Raw genomic sequence first — 18,552 nt, 5'->3', positions numbered from 1 at the left:
ATTCTCGATTGGATTCAGGTCTGGACTTTGACTTGGCCATTCTAACACCTGGATATGTTTATTTTTGAACCATTTTTGAACCATACCATTCCATTGTATCCTGTCTCAGCCTCCAGTATTTATGCTGCAGTAGTTTATGTGTCGGGGGCTGGGGTCAGTTTGTTATATCTGGAGTACTTCTCCTGTCCTATTCGGTGTCCTGTGTGAATCTAAGTGTTCGTTCTCTAATTCTCTCCTTCTCTCTTTCTTTCTCTCTCTCGGAGGACCTGAGCCCTAGGACCTGAGCTCCAGGACTACCTGACATGATGACTCCTTGCTGTCCCCAGTCCACCTGGCCATGCTGCTGTTCCAGTTTCAACTGACCTGAGCCCTAGGACCATGCCCCAGGACTACCTGACATGATGACTCCTTGCTGTCCCCAGTCCACCTGGCCATGCTGCTGCTCCAGTTTCAACTTCCACCTGACTGTGCTGCTGCTCCAGTTTCAACTGTTCTGCCTTATTATTATTCGACCATGCTGGTCATTTATGAACATTTGAACATCTTGGCCATGTTCTGTTATAATCTCCACCCGGCACAGCCAGAAGAGGACTGGCCACCCCACATAGCCTGGTTCCTCTCTAGGTTTCTTCCTAGGTTTTGGCCTTTCTAGGGAGTTTTTCCTAGCCACCGTGCTTCTACACCTGCATTGCTTGCTGTTTGGGGTTTTAGGCTGGGTTTCTGTACAGCACTTTGAGATATCAGCTGATGTACGAAGGGCTATATAAATACATTTGATTTGATTTGATTTGATTTGTAGATTTTGCTTTATGTTTTGGATCATTGTCTTGTTGGAAGACAAATCTCCGTCCCAGTCTCAGGTCTTTTGCAGACTCCATCAGGTTTTCTTCCAGAATGGTCCTGTATTTGGCTCCATCCATCTTCCCATCAATTTTAACCATCTTCCCTGTCCCAGCTGAAGAAAAGCAGGCCCAAACCATGATGCTGCCACCACCATGTTTGACAGTGGGGGTGGTGTGTTCAGGGTGATGAGCTGTGTTGCTTTTACGCCAAACATAACGTTTTGCATTGTTGCCAAAAAGTTCAATTTTGGTTTCATCTGACCAGAGCATCTTCTTCCACATGTTTGGTGTGCCTCCCAGGTGGCTTGTGGCAAACTTTAAACAACACTTTTTATGGATATCTTTAAGAAATGGCTTTCTTCTTGCCACTCTTCCATAAAGGCCAGATTTGTGCAATATACGACTGATTGTTGTCCTATGGACAGAGTCTCCCACCTCAGCTGTAGATCTCTGCAGTTCATCCAGAGTGATCATGGGCCTCTTGGCTGCATCTCTGATCAGTCTTCTCCTTGTATGAGCTGAAAGTTGAGGGACGGCCAGGCCTTGGTAGATTTGCAGTGGTCTGATACTCCTTCCATTTCAATGTTATCGCTTGCACAGTGCTCCTTGGGATGTTTAAAGCTTGGGAAATATTTTTGTATCCAAATCCGGCTTTAAACTTCTTCACAACAGTATCTCGGACCTGCCTGGTGTGTTCCTTGTTCTTCATGATGCTCTCTGCGCTTTTAACGGACCTCTGAGACTATCACAGTGCAGGTGCATTTATACGGAGACTTGATTACACACAGGTGGATTGTATTTATCATCATTAGTCATTTAGGTCAACATTGGATCATTCAGAGATCCTCACTGAACTTCTGGAGAGAGTTTGCTGCACTGAAAGTAAAGGGGCTGAATAATTTTGCACGCCCAATTTTTCAGTTTTTGATTTGTTAAAAAAGTTTGAAATATCCAATAAATGTCGTTCCACTTCATGATTGTGTCCCACTTGTTGTTGATTCTTCACAAAAAAATACAGTTTTATACCTTTATGTTTGAAGCCTGAAAAAGGTCGCACAGTTCAAGGGGGCCGAATACTTTCGCAAGGCACTGTATTTGGACATAAATGAGGGACTTTATCGAACAAATCAAACAATTATTGTGGAACTGGGATTCCTGGGAGTGCATTCTGATGAAGATCATCAAAGGTAAGTGAATATTTATAATGCTATATCTGACTTGTAGTTTTTCAACTCATTCCCTATCGAAAACATTGTCTATGGGGTCAACATGGCGGATATCTGTTTGGCTGTTTTGTTGTCTGAGCGCTGTATTCAGATTATTGCATGGTTGCGGTTACATTAAGGAGAAGTTGATCTAAAGTTCCATGTATAACACTTGTATTTTCATCAACATTTATGATGAGTATTTCTGTAAATTGATATGGCTCTCTACAAAATCACCGGATGTTTTGGAACTACTGAACATAACACGCCAAGGTAAACTCAGATTTTTGGATATAAATATGAACTTTATCGAACAAAACATACATGTATTGTGTAACATGAAGTCCTATGAGTGTCATCTGATGAAGATCATCAAAGGTTAGTGAATAATTTTATCTCTATTTCTGCCTTTTGTGACTCCTCTCTTTGGCTGGAAAAATTGGCTGTGTTTTTCTGTGACTATGTGCAGACCTAACATAATCGTTTGATGTGCTTTCGCTGTGAAGCCTTTTTGAAATCAGACACTGTGGCTGGATTAACGAGAAGTGTATCTTTAAAATAGTGTAAAATACTTGTATGCTTGAGGAATTTTAATTATGAGATTTCTGTTGTTTTGAATTTGGCGCCCTGCACATTCACTGGCTGTTGTTGAGGTGGGACGCTACCGTCCCGAATATCCCAGAGAGGTTAATAATGTTTACATATCTTACATTACTCATCTCTGTGAGGACGTTGGTAAAAGGAAAAATGCAGAGTCAGGCGCAGGACACAGTTCTGAGTAATCATCCATAATTTATTCCAAAATAAGTAAGATTCCAACAAGGTACAAATACAATAATCCCAAGCACGAACAACGAGAACCCACATGACAAACAATAACGTACAAAACAGTGTATGATCAAGACAAAACAACACGAAAATGAAACATAGATCGGTGGTGTCTAGAAAGCCGGTGACGTCGACCGCCGAACACCGCCCGAAGGAGGAGAGGGGCCAACTTCGGCCGAAGTCGTGACAATCTCATATGTATATACTGTGTTTAATGCCATCTATTGCATCTTGCCTATGCCACTCTGTCATTGCTCATCCATATATTTATATGTATATATTCTTATTCCATTCCTTTACTTAGATTTGTGTGTATCAGGTAGTTGTTGGGGAATTATTCGATTACTTGTTAGATATTACTGCACTGTCGGAACTAGAAGCACAAGCATTTCGATACACTCACATTAACATCTGCTAACCATGTGTATGTGACCAATAACATTTGATTTGATGTAGAAATTCCATAGTCTTTCCATAGTATTTCTGTAAATTCAATATATGTGAAATAACAAACAGTTCACAATATTATTTTCACATTTATTGAGAAATCTTTAAAAAAAAATGTTTTATACAAAAGATATTTGCACCAGGCCTACCTAAATTACTTTCACTTGACAAGAGTAGAAAATAATTGCTTTTGTAAACAGTACAAATACACCTACTGCGTGCAGTAATTCCATACAGGGTTTTGGTTCTAAACCATATATACTGAACTAGCATTGTAACCTACAGTAGGGTAAATGTCTTTCAGAGCACTACGGTAGCATTTGATTGTGAGTACATTATTACAAAGCAAAGTCCATTCATTGAAGACATTCAGTCTACTCAGGTTATTACAGTAAAATACATTTCTCTATTTTCCATTACTCCTCATACATGTGTTTTTGACGTCACGTCCTAGTGTAGAAAACACGGAACATTGAACATTCCAATATGTCAGTTCTCCACATGCTGTACATGTGGCCCATGTTATTGGTCAGCTGTTTGCGTGTGTGTTTGCATCAATATCTCCTCATGTACTGTGGACTGGGGTGTATAGTGTCACTACTTCCCTGAGGGAGAACAGAGCTTTAGAGGTGACCTAGTTCCACTGATTAACGTCAGCAGAAGGCCGTGTGTGTGTGTGTGTGTTCCATCAGTGCTTTGTACCGGGGTACTGAACTGTGCCATGGACTCAGGACTCAACCCAATTGGGCTTGTGTAATGAAGCAAGCACACACACACACACGCACACACACACACACATGCACGTGCGCACGCACGCACGCACACACACACACACACACACACACACACACACACACACACACACACACACACACACACACACACAGAGATAATAACATCCGTAATAACACCCAGATATTACCCTCTCTATCAACCAGAAGAACTGACTCCTCTGTGGTAATGTTCATGGAATGCATGAACCAATGCATGAACCAATGCATGAACCACTGCATGAACCAATACATGAACCAATACATGAACCACTGCATGAACCAATACATGAACCACTGCATGAACCAATGCATGAACCAATACATGAACCACTGCATGAACCAATGCATGAACCACTGCATGAACCACTGCATGAACCAATGCATGAACCACTGCATGAACCAATGCATGAACCAATGCATGAACCACTGCATGAACCAATACATGAACCAATACATGAACCACTGCATGAACCAATACATGAACCACTGCATGAACCAATGCATGAACCAATACATGAACCACTGCATGAACCAATGCATGAACCACTGCATGAACCACTGCATGAACCAATACACCGTGACGATGCATCAGTAGGTCGTGTGACAGACAGGGAATTACACCGTGTGATAGATGCTGGCTGTCATTACACTGCTGCTCGGTTCTCTCTCCTAAAATGGCAGCACAATAGAACAGAAGGCTGTGGCTCTGACTCTGTACTGAGCAATGACTGAACCAATGACTGAACCAATGACTGCTGTGACTGAGATGAGATCTATGCAGTTTGTTACATTCTTGTTGTCATTTCTGAGGAGACTGGTAGCTAAACATACATTCATGGTAGGTTGTAGATGTGTAAATTCATGGTAGATTGTAGATGTGTAAATTCATAGTAGGTTGTAGATGTGTAAATTCAGGATAGTTTGTAGATGTATAAATTCATGGTAGGTTGTAGATGTGTAAATTCATGGTAGGTTGTAGATATGTAAATTCATGGTAGGTTGTAGATGTGTAAATTCATAGTAGGTTGTAGATGTGTAAATTCAGGATAGTTTGTAGATGTATGAATTCATGGTAGGTTGTAGATGTATAAATTCATGGTAGGTTGTAGATGTGTAAATTCATGATAGGTTGTAGATGTATAAATTCATGGTAGGTTGTAGATGTGTAAATTCATGATATGTTGTAGATGTGTAAATTCATGATAGGCTGTCATATAGAACATGTGTATACTTTATATTGATGTGATGGTGCAATGTCCAAGCTTCCTCAAAACGTGTAAACACTATTCATAGATTTCATATAAAAGTGTACTCTGAAGAAGTGATGACACATGGGTAATAGGATGAGAGAATAAATATGCAGAACCGCAGCAAAGTACAACTGATCAAAACATTTACAAGAATAAGAAGACTGTCTGAAAAGAGTCCCCGAAAAGAGTGGGTGAGCTTACATGACTGTTATGTTACGATCAGAAACACCTTTTCAACCATTTCCAAGGAGAACATTAATGACTACATACATATACATACAGATACATCCAATCAATTATAAATAGTCAATCCATCGTGATATTCAATACTTCATAAAATCCTTCAAAAACAAAAAAAAAACAAACAGAAAGGTTGAAGTCCAGCTTCACTGTCTTAAACAACAGTTCCCTTTAGGGGTACTGTAATCATGTCTTAGAGATTGACCTTTGATCCCTTAGAGAGAACTATGCCCTCTGTCCCCTGTGTTTAGGGCCTCTTATAGAGCCATCAGAGGCCAAGAGCCATCAGGGACAGGGACCTAAGAGTCCCTGTCCCTTACATCAGTTCATCAGAGTACCTGACTTTCCCTCTGTGTGACATTAAAGAAATAGACAAACAAGGAAAAGAGATATACTGTGCATGTGCCTCTCTTATTACTTTGTGATCAAATGGCATGAGTAGAAGGAATGGAGAGAGAGTGGGAGAGAAAGAAAGAGAGACTCGGAGGCAGCTGCATCAGATTCCCATCTGGGCTTCTGCGGATGCTGGGAAGTGATTGGCTGAGAGCCTGAGAGCTTAGCTGACAAGCCAGGAAGCAGACTGAGACACAAGCTCAGCCACTCCTCCACCTGAAGTCTGGAGGTGGGGTGTTTTTCCACAGTAGCTGCTTTACTTCTCCTAGTCTGGTCTCCTCCGCAATGGGCAGAGAGAGGGCTCAGCCTTGAGGTGGTTTGTGGTGGCAGCATCCTCTTCTCCTCTACTCCACCTGGTCTCCCTCCTCCTCTGGCTGGCTCTTGGAGCCCCCTGCTGGTCTCTCCCTCCTCCTCTGGCTGGCTCTTGGAGCCCCCTGCTGGTCTCTCCCTCCTCCTGCGACTGTCTTATATCTGCAGTCCCTTACTGGTGGTCAGCGGTTTGTGTTTGATGACCCACTCTCCACTGGGGTTGTTGTTGTACAGGTCCAGGAGATGGGTCTCTGGGTCCAAGCAGTGCTCACCTACAGGACAGAACAGAACAACACAAGGCAGAGTCAATACTGACGGACAGATTTTGTAATGGAACATGTTTTTATACAGGTTATTCTCATTCAGATAAAATCTCTTCTGCGAGAGAGATATTGAAAACAGTTTGAAACTAAAAACTTAAACTCTGCCTTGTTTTTGGTCCGTGAATGCACATACATTATGAGTGGCGTGTGAATGATTGGGTCCAGTACATAACAGTGCAGTAGCTACATGTGGAAGCATTTGTCTGCTCTGATAACTTCAGATGCACACCGTTGGCTCCCCCCCCTCCCTCTTTCTCTCCCTCTCCCCTCCCCCTTCTCTTCCTCTCTCGCCCTCTCTCTTTCTCTCCCCCTCTCTCTTCCTCGCTCAAACTCCCCTCTCTTTCTCTCCCCCGCTCTGCTTCTTTCTCTATCCCCCTCTCTCCCTATGCCCCTCTCTCCCTCTCGCTCCCCCCCTCTCCCCCCCTCTCTATCCCCCTCTCTCATGCTCTCATGCTCTCTCTCTTTCTCCCCCTCTCGCTCTTTCTCTCCCCTCTCTTCCCCCCTCTCTCTCCTTCTCCCCTCCCTCTTTTTCTCCCTCTCTCCTTCTCTATCCCCTGTTTCCCTCTCTCTCTCTCCCCTCCTCTACCCCTATCTCACCCCCCTCTACCCCTCTCTCGCCCACTCCCCCTAACCCTCTCTCAGCCCCCCTCACTCTCCAGTTCATTGCGTAAGGCCTGGCCAGCGTAATCAGTTCAATCAGCAGAAAGACATGCACATGTCAGAGTCACTCATGTAACCTTCTAATGTGGCTCTCAGCCTGATTACAGCAAACCGGGATTCAACGTCTATTTGAAATCATTTTGAACTGTGCTTGATTGAGCTTGCCTGGGTATGGGGTGGAGGCTGGTAGATAGACTGGGTATGGGGTTGAGGCTGGTGGATAGACTGGGTATGGGGTGGAGGCTGGTAGATAGACTGGGTATGGGGTGGAGGCTGGTAGATAGACTGGGTATGGGGTGGAGGCTGGTAGATAGACTGGGTATGGGGTGGAGGCTGGTAGATAGACTGGGTATGGGGTGGAGGCTGGTAGATAGACTGGGTATGGGGTGGAGGCTGGTAGATAGTCTGGGTATGGGGTGGAGGCTGGTGGATAGACTGGGTATGGGGTGGAGGCTGGTGGATAGACTGGGTATGGGGTGGAGGCTGGTAGATAGACTGGGTATGGGGTGGAGGCTGGTGGATAGACTGGGTATGGGGTGGAGACTGGTGGATAGACTGGGTATGGGGTGGAGGCTGGTGGATAGACTGGGTATGGGGTGGAGGCTGGTGGATAGACTGGGTATGGGGTGGAGGCTGGTAGGTAGCCTGGGTATGGGGTGGAGGCTGGTAGATAGACTGGGTATGGGGTGGAGGATGGTAGGTAGACTGGGTATGGGGTGGAGGCTGGTAGATAGACTGGGTATGGGGTGGAGGCTGGTAGATAGACTGGGTATGGGGTGGAGGCTGGTAGATAGACTGGGTATGGGGTGGAGGCTGGTAGATAGTCTGGGTATGGGGTGGAGGCTGGTAGATAGACTGGGTATGGGGTGGAGGCTGGTGGATAGACTGGGTATGGGGTGGAGACTGGTGGATAGACTGGGTATGGGGTGGAGGCTGGTGGATAGACTGGGTATGGGGTGGAGGCTGGTGGATAGACTGGGTATGGGGTGGAGGCTGGTAGGTAGACTGGGTATGGGGTGGAGGCTGGTAGATAGACTGGGTATGGGGTGGAGGCTGGTAGATAGACTGGGTATGGGGTGGAGGCTGGTAGATAGACTGGGTATGGGGTGGAGGCTGGTAGATAGACTGGGTATGGGGTGGAGGCTGGTGGATAGACTGGGTATGGGGTGGAGGCTGGTAGGTAGCCTGGGTATGGGGTGGAGACTGGTGGATAGACTGGGTATGGGGTGGAGGCTGGTGGATAGACTGGGTATGGGGTGGAGGCTGGTGGATAGACTGGGTATGGGGTGGAGGCTGGTAGGTAGACTGGGTATGGGGTGGAGGCTGGTAGATAGACTGGGTATGGGGTGGAGGCTGGTAGATAGACTGGGTATGGGGTGGAGCCTGGTAGATAGACTGGGTATGGGGTGGAGGCTGGTAGATAGACTGGGTATGGGGTGGAGGCTGGTAGATAGTCTGGGTATGGGGTGGAGGCTGGTAGATAGACTGGGTATGGGGTGGAGGCTGGTAGATAGACTGGGTATGGGGTGGAGGCTGGTAGATAGACTGGGTATGGGGTGGAGGCTGGTAGATAGACTGGGTATGGGGTGGAGGCTGGTAGATAGACTGGGTATGGGGTGGAGGCTGGTAGATAGACTGGGTATGGGGTGGAGGCTGGTGGATAGACTGGGTATGGGGTGGAGACTGGTGGATAGACTGGGTATGGGGTGGAGGCTGGTGGATAGACTGGGTATGGGGTGGAGGCTGGTGGATAGACTGGGTATGGGGTGGAGGCTGGTGGATAGACTGGGTATGGGGTGGAGGCTGGTGGATAGACTGGGTATGGGGTGGAGGCTGGTAGATAGACTGGGTATGGGGTGGAGGCTGGTAGATAGACTGGCGTATGGGGTGGAGGCTTGTGTTGTGGTACCTACCAATATTTCCTCCCACTTCATACATGGCACAGTCCAGGTATGATCCCAAATCATTCACCAAACTGTTCCTGTGATAAAGAACAGGCAGACTTGTTATTCATTCAATGTATTCGGTCAACTTCAGCATTCTCAATTTCTGCTCAGTGAAATGCCAACGTAGCATTTCTGAAGCAAGGTTTTCTATGCAGTGGGTTTACTGTGTGCTTAGAGGTCACCACTAGGACAGGGATTCAGTGGTTTTACTGTGTGCTTAGAGGTCACCACTAGGACAGTGAATCAGTGGTTTTACTGTGTGCTTAGAGGTCACCACTAGGACAGTGAATCAGTGGTTTTACTGTGTGCTTAGAGGTCACCACTAGGACAGTGAATCAGTGGTTTTACTGTATGCTTAGAGGTCACCACTAGGACAGGGATTCAGTGGTTTTACTGTGTGCTTAGAGGTCACCACTAGGACAGGGATTCAGTGGTTTTACTGTGTGCTTAGAGGTCACCACTAGGACAGGGATTCAGTGGTTTTACTGTGTGCTTAGAGATCACCACTAGGACAGTGAATCAGTGGTTTTACTGTATGCTTAGAGGTCACCACTAGGACAGGGATTCAGTGGTTTTACTGTATGCTTAGAGATCACCACTAGGACAGTGAATCAGTGGTTTTACTGTATGCTTAGAGGTCACCACTAGGACAGGGATTCAGTGGTTTTACTGTGTGCTTAGAGATCACCACTAGGACAGTGAATCAGTGGTTTTACTGTGTGCTTAGAGGTCACCACTAGGACAGTGAATCAGTGGTTTTACTGTGTGCTTAGAGGTCACCACTATGACAGTGAATCAGTGGTTTTACTGTATGCTTAGAGGTCACCACTAGGACAGGGATTCAGTGGTTTTACTGTATGCTTAGAGATCACCACTAGGACAGTGAATCAGTGGTTTTACTGTATGCTTAGAGGTCACCACTTGGACAGGGATTCAGTGGTTTTACTGTGTGCTTAGAGGTCACCACTAGGACAGGGATTCAGTGGTTTTACTGTGTGCTTAGAGATCACCACTAGGACAGTGAATCAGTGGTTTTACTGTGTGCTTAGAGGTCACCACTAGGACAGGGATTCAGTGGTTTTACTGTGTGCTTAGAGATCACCACTAGGACAGTGAATCAGTGGTTTTACTGTGTGCTTAGAGGTCACCACTAGGACAGGGATTCAGTGGTTTTACTGTGTGCTTAGAGATCACCACTAGGACAGAGTTTTCCCTGATCAGCTGGGTAAAAGCATTGATTCATTGATTGTAGTGTACTGTACCTCTTGAGCAGGCCCTTGGTGTTGTCAGAGCTGTGGAGGTGCCTGTGGAACTGAGCCAGTAGGTCTGATGCTCTAGAGTTTATGTTGACCTTGACCTCCATGGTGCTGCTCATCAGTTCTCCCACCTGGATCTTTACTGTACGACATGGCTGGTGGGGGTGGGGGGTGGGAGGGAACGGGGAGAGGAGAGAGAAATAGATGCCATCAAAATAGATGCTAAATTAGAGCCAGTGAGAGAAAACAAGTCTGAGTGTAAGTGCAAGTTACAAAAGTATTAGTAGTTTCTAGAAAAACAGCTACCTCGGAGGAGTTCTTGTCAGGTTTATCCTTGCGGTCCTGGTGAATTTTCCTCAGCAGGTTCTTGATGCGGCGATCGTAGAACTGGTACCTTCGGTTACTGTTCTCATTCAGCTTACGCACCTGGCTCATCAGGAAGTTAGGGATCTGCCATGGAGGAAGATATTTCATTCATCCACTTGCCATTACAATGATCTTGTTGTCAACCTTTACATGAGTACATCCTAGCTTTTGATTTAACCTTGCATACACACTATAGTTTGTCTGATGGGTAAACGGTAAGAGAGAAAAGCTGTGCAAAGGGACGTAAGTGTTGGTGGTAGATTGGTGGGAGTGTCCCACACACCATAGCTGCGGGAAGATGTTTGAGCGGGGGAGGGGAGGGGGGCTGACCTCGGCGTGGGTGTTGGTTCTCTCCTTCCCATCCGTTAGGCTATGTGACTCTCACTCAGTATCGATCTGACAGCTCACCATACACACAAGGTCCCGTTAGCTGTCCAGCAATGACTGCCTCTAAAAGCATATCTTAACTGTTGGGACCCACACAAACAGGACAAGCTACACTAAAATTCAAATGATTTTAAACTCAAAATAGACAGGTTGATTAAAGAAGGGTAATAAATGTTCCAACCACCAGCTGCAAATTTGGAATAATACATGTTTCTCTTTTATTTTAGGCTTTTTTTGCGAACTGCTACTGTGTCATTTAGAATGAGTTAAACCCCCTAACTGCTACTGTGTCATTTAGTATGAGTTAAACCCCCCTAACTGCTACTGTGTCATTTAGTATGAGTTAAACCCCCCTAACTGCTACTGTGTCATTTAGAATGAGTTAAACACCCCGAACTGCTACTGTGTCATTTAGAATGAGTTAAACCCCCCTAACTGCTACTGTGTCATTTAGAATGAGTTAAACCCCCCTAACTGCTACTGTGTCATTTAGAATGAGTTAAACACCCCTAACTGCTACTGTGTCATTTAGTATGGGTTAAACACCCCTAACTGCTACTGTGTCATTTAGAATGAGTTAAACCCCCCTAACTGCTACTGTGTCATTTAGAATGAGTTAAACCCCATTTAGAATGAGTTAAACCCCCTAACTGCTACTGTGTCATTTAGAATGAGTTAAACCCCCCTAACTGCTACTGTGTCATTTAGAATGAGTTAAACCCCTAACTGCTACTGTGTCATTTAGAATGAGTTAAACCCCCTGCTAACTGCTACTGTGTCATTTAGAATGAGTTAAACCCCCTAACTGCTACTGTGTCATTTAGTATGAGTTAAACCCCCTAACTGCTACTGTGTCATTTAGAATGAGTTAAACCCCCTAACTGCTACTGTGTCATTTAGAATGAGTTAAACCCCTAACTGCTACTGTGTCATTTAGAATGAGTTAAACCCCCTAACTGCTACTGTGTCATTTAGTATGAGTTAAACCCCCTAACTGCTACTGTGTCATTTAGAATGAGTTAAACACCCCTAACTGCTACTGTGTCATTTAGAATGAGTTAAACCCCTAACTGCTACTGTGTCATTTAGAATGAGTTAAACCCCCTAACTGCTACTGTGTCATTTAGAATGAGTTAAACCCCCTGCTAACTGCTACTGTGTCATTTAGAATGAGTTAAACCCCCCATAACTGCTACTGTGTCATTTAGAATGAGTTAAACCCCCCTAACTGCTACTGTGTCATTTAGAATGAGTTAAACCCCCCTAACTGCTACTGTGTCATTTAGAATGAGTTAAACCCCCTAACTGCTACTGTGTCATTTAGAATGAGTTAAACCCCCTAACTGCTACTGTGTCATTTAGAATGAGTTAAACCCCCTAACTGCTACTGTGTCATTTAGTATGAGTTAAACCCCCTAACTGCTACTGTGTCATTTAGAATGAGTTAAACCCCCCTAACTGCTACTGTGTCATTTAGAATGAGTTAAACCCCCTAACTGCTACTGTGTCATTTAGAATGAGTTAAACCCCTAACTGCTACTGTGTCATTTAGAATGAGTTAAACCCCCCTAACTGCTACTGTGTCATTTAGAATGAGTTAAACCCCCTAACTGCTACTGTGTCATTTAGAATGAGTTAAACCCCCCTAACTGCTACTGTGTCATTTAGTATGAGTTAAACCCCCTAACTGCTACTGTGTCATTTAGAATGAGTTAAACCCCCTGCTAACTGCTACTGTGTCATTTAGAATGAGTTAAACCCCCTAACTGCTACTGTGTCATTTAGAATGAGTTAAACACCCCTAACTGCTACTGTGTCATTTAGAATGAGTTAAACCCCCTAACTGCTACTGTGTCATTTAGAATGAGTTAAACACCCCTAACTGCTACTGTGTCATTTAGAATGAGTTAAACCCCCCTAACTGCTACTGTGTCATTTAGAATGAGTTAAACCCCCCTAACTGCTACTGTGTCATTTAGAATGAGTTAAACACCCCTAACTGCTACTGTGTCATTTAGAATGAGTTAAACCCCCCTAACTGCTACTGTGTCATTTAGAATGAGTTAAACCCCCTAACTGCTACTGTGTCATTTAGAATGAGTTAAACCCCCTGAACTGCTACTGTGTCATTTAGAATGAGTTAAACCCCCTAACTGCTACTGTGTCATTTAGAATGAGTTAAACCCCCTAACTGCTACTGTGTCATTTAGAATGAGTTAAACCCCCTAACTGCTACTGTGTCATTTAGAATGAGTTAAACCCCCTAACTGCTACTGTGTCATTTAGAATGAGTTAAACCCCTAACTGCTACTGTGTCATTTAGTATGAGTTAAACCCCCTGCTAACTGCTACTGTGTCATTTAGTCATTTAGAGAGTAAACCCTGCTACTGTGTCATTTAACTGCTACTGTGTCATTTAGAATGAGTTAAACCCCCTAACTGCTACTGTGTCATTTAGAATGAGTTAAACCCCCTAACTGCTACTGTGTCATTTAGAATGAGTTAAACCCCCTAACTGCTACTGTGTCATTTAGAATGAGTTAAACCCCCTAACTGCTACTGTGTCATTTAGAATGAGTTAAACCCCCTGCTAACTGCTACTGTGTCATTTAGAATGAGTTAAACCCCTGCTACTAACTGCTACTGTGTCATTTAGAATGAGTTAAACCCCCTGAACTGCTACTGTGTCATTTAGAATGAGTTAAACACCCCTAACTGCTACTGTGTCATTTAGAATGAGTTAAACCCCCCTAACTGCTACTGTGTCATTTAGAATGAGTTAAACACCCCTAACTGCTACTGTGTCATTTAGAATGAGTTAAACACCCCTAACTGCTACTGTGTCATTTAGAATGAGTTAAACCCCCCAACTGCTACTGTGTCATTTAGAATGAGTTAAAAACCCCCTAACTGCTACTGTGTCATTTAGAATGAGTTAAACCCCCTAACTGCTACTGTGTCATTTAGAATGAGTTAAACCCCTGTGTCATTTAGAATGAGTTAAACCCCCTAACTAACTGCTACTGTGTCATTTAGAATGAGTTAAACCCCCTAACTGCTACTGTGTCATTTAGAATGAGTTAAACCCCCTAACTGCTACTGTGTCATTTAGAATGAGTTAAACCCCCTAACTGCTACTGTGTCATTTAGAATGAGTTAAACCCCCCTAACTGCTACTGTGTCATTTAGAATGAGTTAAACCCCCTAACTGCTACTGTGTCATTTAGTATGAGTTAAACCCCCTAACTGCTACTGTGTCATTTAGTATGAGTTAAACCCCCCTAACTGCTACTGTGTCATTTAGAATGAGTTAAACCCCCTAACTGCTACTGTGTCATTTAGAATGAGTTAAACACCCCTAACTGCTACTGTGTCATTTAGAATGAGTTAAACCCCCTAACTGCTACTGTGTCATTTAGAATGAGTTAAACCCCCCCTAACTGCTACTGTGTCATTTAGAATGAGTTAAAACCCCCCTAACTGCTACTGTGTCATTTAGAATGAGTTAAACCCCCTAACTGCTACTGTGTCATTTAGAATGAGTTAAACCCCCTAACTGCTACTGTGTCATTTAGAATGAGTTAAACCCCCTGCTAACTGCTACTGTGTCATTTAGAATGAGTTAAACCCCCCTAACTGCTACTGTGTCATTTAGAATGAGTTAAACCCCCTAACTGCTACTGTGTCATTTAGAATGAGTTAAACCCCCTAACTGCTACTGTGTCATTTAGAATGAGTTAAACCCCCTAACTGCTACTGTGTCATTTAGAATGAGTTAAACCCCCTAACTGCTACTGTGTCATTTAGAATGAGTTAAACCCCCTAACTGCTACTGTGTCATTTAGAATGAGTTAAACCCCCTAACTGCTACTGTGTCATTTAGAATGAGTTAAACCCCCTACTGTGTCATTTAGAATGAGTTAAACCCCCCGAACTGCTACTGTGTCATTTAGAATGAGTTAAACCCCCCTAACTGCTACTGTGTCATTTAGAATGAGTTAAACCCCCCGAACTGCTACTGTGTCATTTAGAATGAGTTAAAACCCCCTAACTGCTACTGTGTCATTTAGAATGAGTTAAACCCCTAACTGCTACTGTGTCATTTAGAATGAGTTAAACCCCCCTAACTGCTACTGTGTCATTTAGAATGAGTTAAACCCCCTAACTGCTACTGTGTCATTTAGAATGAGTTAAACCCCCTAACTGCTACTGTGTCATTTAGAATGAGTTAAACCCCCTAACTGCTACTGTGTCATTTAGAATGAGTTAAACCCCCCTAACTGCTACTGTGTCATTTAGAATGAGTTAAACCCCCTAACTGCTACTGTGTCATTTAGAATGAGTTAAACCCCCTAACTGCTACTGTGTCATTTAGAATGAGTTAAACCCCCTGCTAACTGCTACTGTGTCATTTAGAATGAGTTAAACCCCCCTAACTAACTGCTACTGTGTCATTTAGAATGAGTTAAACCCCCTAACTGCTACTGTGTCATTTAGAATGAGTTAAACCCCCTAACTGCTACTGTGTCATTTAGAATGAGTTAAACCCCCTAACTGCTACTGTGTCATTTAGAATGAGTTAAACCCCCTAACTGCTACTGTGTCATTTAGAATGAGTTAAACCCCCCTAACTGCTACTGTGTCATTTAGAATGAGTTAAACCCCCCTAACTGCTACTGTGTCATTTAGAATGTTAAACACCCCTAACTGCTACTGTGTCATTTAGAATGAGTTAAACCCCTAACTGCTACTGTGTCATTTAGAATGAGTTAAACCCCCCGAACTGCTACTAACTGCTACTGTGTCATTTAGAATGAGTTAAAAAAAACGAACTGCTACTGTGTCATTTAGAATGAGTTAAACCCCCCGAACTGCTACTGTGTCATTTAGAATGAGTTAAACCCCCTAACTGCTACTGTGTCATTTAGAATGAGTTAAACCCCCTAACTGCTACTGTGTCATTTAGAATGAGTTAAACCCCCTAACTGCTACTGTGTCATTTAGAATGAGTTAAACCCCCTAACTGCTACTGTGTCATTTAGAATGAGTTAAACCCCCTAACTGCTACTGTGTCATTTAGAATGAGTTAAACACCCCCGAACTGCTACTGTGTCATTTAGAATGAGTTAAACACCCTGTGTCATTTAGAATGAGTTAAAACCCCCTAACTGCTACTGTGTCATTTAGAATGAGTTATACACCCCCTAACTGCTACTGTGTCATTTAGAATGAGTTAAACACCCCTAACTGCTACTGTGTCATTTAGAATGAGTTAAACCCCTAACTGCTACTATTTACTGCTACTGTGTCATTTAGAATGAGTTAAACCCCCTAACTGCTACTGTGTCATTTAGAATGAGTTAAACCCCCTAACTGCTACTGTGTCATTTAGAATGAGTTAAACCCCCTAACTGCTACTGTGTCATTTAGAATGAGTTAAACCCCCTAACTGCTACTGTGTCATTTAGAATGAGTTAAACCCCCTAACTGCTACTGTGTCATTTAGAATGAGTTAAACCCCCTAACTGCTACTGTGTCATTTAGAATGAGTTAAACACCCCTAACTGCTAATGTGTCATTTAGAATGAGTTAAACCCCCTAACTGCTACTGTGTCATTTAGAATGAGTTAAACCCCCTAACTGCTACTGTGTCATTTAGAATGAGTTAAACCCCCTAACTGCTACTGTGTCATTTAGAATGAGTTAAACCCCCCTAACTGCTACTGTGTCATTTAGAATGAGTTAAACACCCCTAACTGCTACTGTGTCATTTAGAATGAGTTAAAAACCCCGAACTGCTACTGTGTCATTTAGAATGAGTTAAACCCCCTAACTGCTACTGTGTCATTTAGAATGAGTTAAACCCCCTAACTGCTACTGTGTCATTTAGTATGGGTTAAACACCCCTAACTGCTACTGTGTCATTTAGTATGGGTTAAACACCCCTAACTGCTACTGTGTCATTTAGTATGGGTTAAACACCCCTAACTGCTACTGTGTCATTTAGAATGAGTTAAACACCCCTAACTGCTACTGTGTCATTTAGAATGAGTTAAACCCCCGAACTGCTACTGTGTCATTTAGAATGGGTTAAACACCCCTAACTGCTACTGTGTCATTTAGAATGAGTTAAACCCCCCTAACTGCTACTGTGTCATTTAGAATGAGTTAAAACCCCCCGAACTGCTACTGTGTCATTTAGAATGAGTTAAAACCCCTAACTGCTACTGTGTCATTTAGAATGAGTTAAAACCCCTAACTGCTACTGTGTCATTTAGAATGGGTTAAAACCCCTGCTACTGAACTGCTACTGTGTCATTTAGTATGAGTTAAAACCCCTAACTGCTACTGTGTCATTTAGAATGAGTTAAAACCCCTAACTGCTACTGTGTCATTTAGAATGAGTTAAAACCCCTAACTGCTACTGTGTCATTTAGAATGAGTTAAAACCCCCCTGCTACTGTGTCAACTGCTACTGTGTCATTTAGAATGAGTTAAAACCCCCTAACTGCTACTGTGTCATTTAGAATGAGTTAAAACCCCCGAACTGCTACTGTGTCATTTAGAATGAGTTAAAACCCCTGTGTCATTTAGAATGAGTTAAAACCCCTAACTGCTACTGTGTCATTTAGTATGGGTTAAAACCCCCGAACTGCTACTGTGTCATTTAGTATGAGTTAAAACCCCCGAACTGCTACTGTGTCATTTAGAATGAGTTAAACACCCCTAACTGCTACTGTGTCATTTAGTATGGGTTAAAACCCCCCTAACTGCTACTGTGTCATTTAGAATGAGTTAAAAATGAGTTAAAACCCCTAACTGCTACTGTGTCATTTAGTATGGGTTAAAACCCCCCGAACTGCTACTGTGTCATTTAGAATGAGTTAAAACCCCCTGCTACTGAACTGCTAGTTTTAATTTAGTATGGGTTAAAACCCCCGAACTGCTAGTTTTAATTTAGAATGGGTTAAAACCCCCGAACTGCTAGTTTTAATTTAGAATGGGTTAAAACCCCCGAACTGCTAGTTTTAATTTAGTATGGGTTAAAACCCCCGAACTGATAGTTTTAATTTAGTATGGGTTAAAACCCCGAACTGCTAGTTTTAATTTAGAATGGGTTAAAACCCCCGAACTGCTAGTTTTAATTTAGAATGGGTTAAAACCCCGAACTGCTAGTTTTAATTTAGTATGGGTTAAAACCCCGAACTGCTAGTTTTAATTTAGTATGGGTTAAAACCCCCGAACTGCTAGTTTTAATTTAGTATGGGTTAAAACCCCGAACTGCTAGTTTTAATTTAGTATGGGTTAAAACCCCCGAACTGCTAGT

The 18,552-nt window shown here is 43.3% G+C and overlaps 1 protein-coding gene across 2 annotated transcripts in view; it reads right to left on the bottom strand.

Moving 5' to 3' along the window:
• Nucleotides 1-3,916: 3,916 nt before the first annotated feature.
• The window catches only part of LOC112263172 (rho GTPase-activating protein 40), a 48,134-nt gene continuing 33,498 nt past the window's right edge, over nucleotides 3,917-18,552 (bottom strand). For both annotated transcript variants that reach the window (XM_042330176.1, XM_042330175.1), the window contains exons 12-15: nucleotides 10,779-10,922; nucleotides 10,479-10,627; nucleotides 9,184-9,251; nucleotides 3,917-6,559 (exon numbers count right to left, since the gene is read on the bottom strand). In XM_042330176.1, the coding sequence (XP_042186110.1) occupies nucleotides 6,444-6,559; nucleotides 9,184-9,251; nucleotides 10,479-10,627; nucleotides 10,779-10,922 (477 nt within the window). In that variant the 3' untranslated portion in view covers nucleotides 3,917-6,443. The remainder of the gene's footprint in view (nucleotides 6,560-9,183; nucleotides 9,252-10,478; nucleotides 10,628-10,778; nucleotides 10,923-18,552) is intronic.

Source organism: Oncorhynchus tshawytscha, linkage group LG02 (genome assembly GCF_018296145.1).
Source record: "Oncorhynchus tshawytscha isolate Ot180627B linkage group LG02, Otsh_v2.0, whole genome shotgun sequence".
NCBI classification, from domain to species: domain Eukaryota; kingdom Metazoa; phylum Chordata; class Actinopteri; order Salmoniformes; family Salmonidae; genus Oncorhynchus; species Oncorhynchus tshawytscha.
This window is presented reverse-complemented; position numbering and strand designations above follow the sequence as displayed.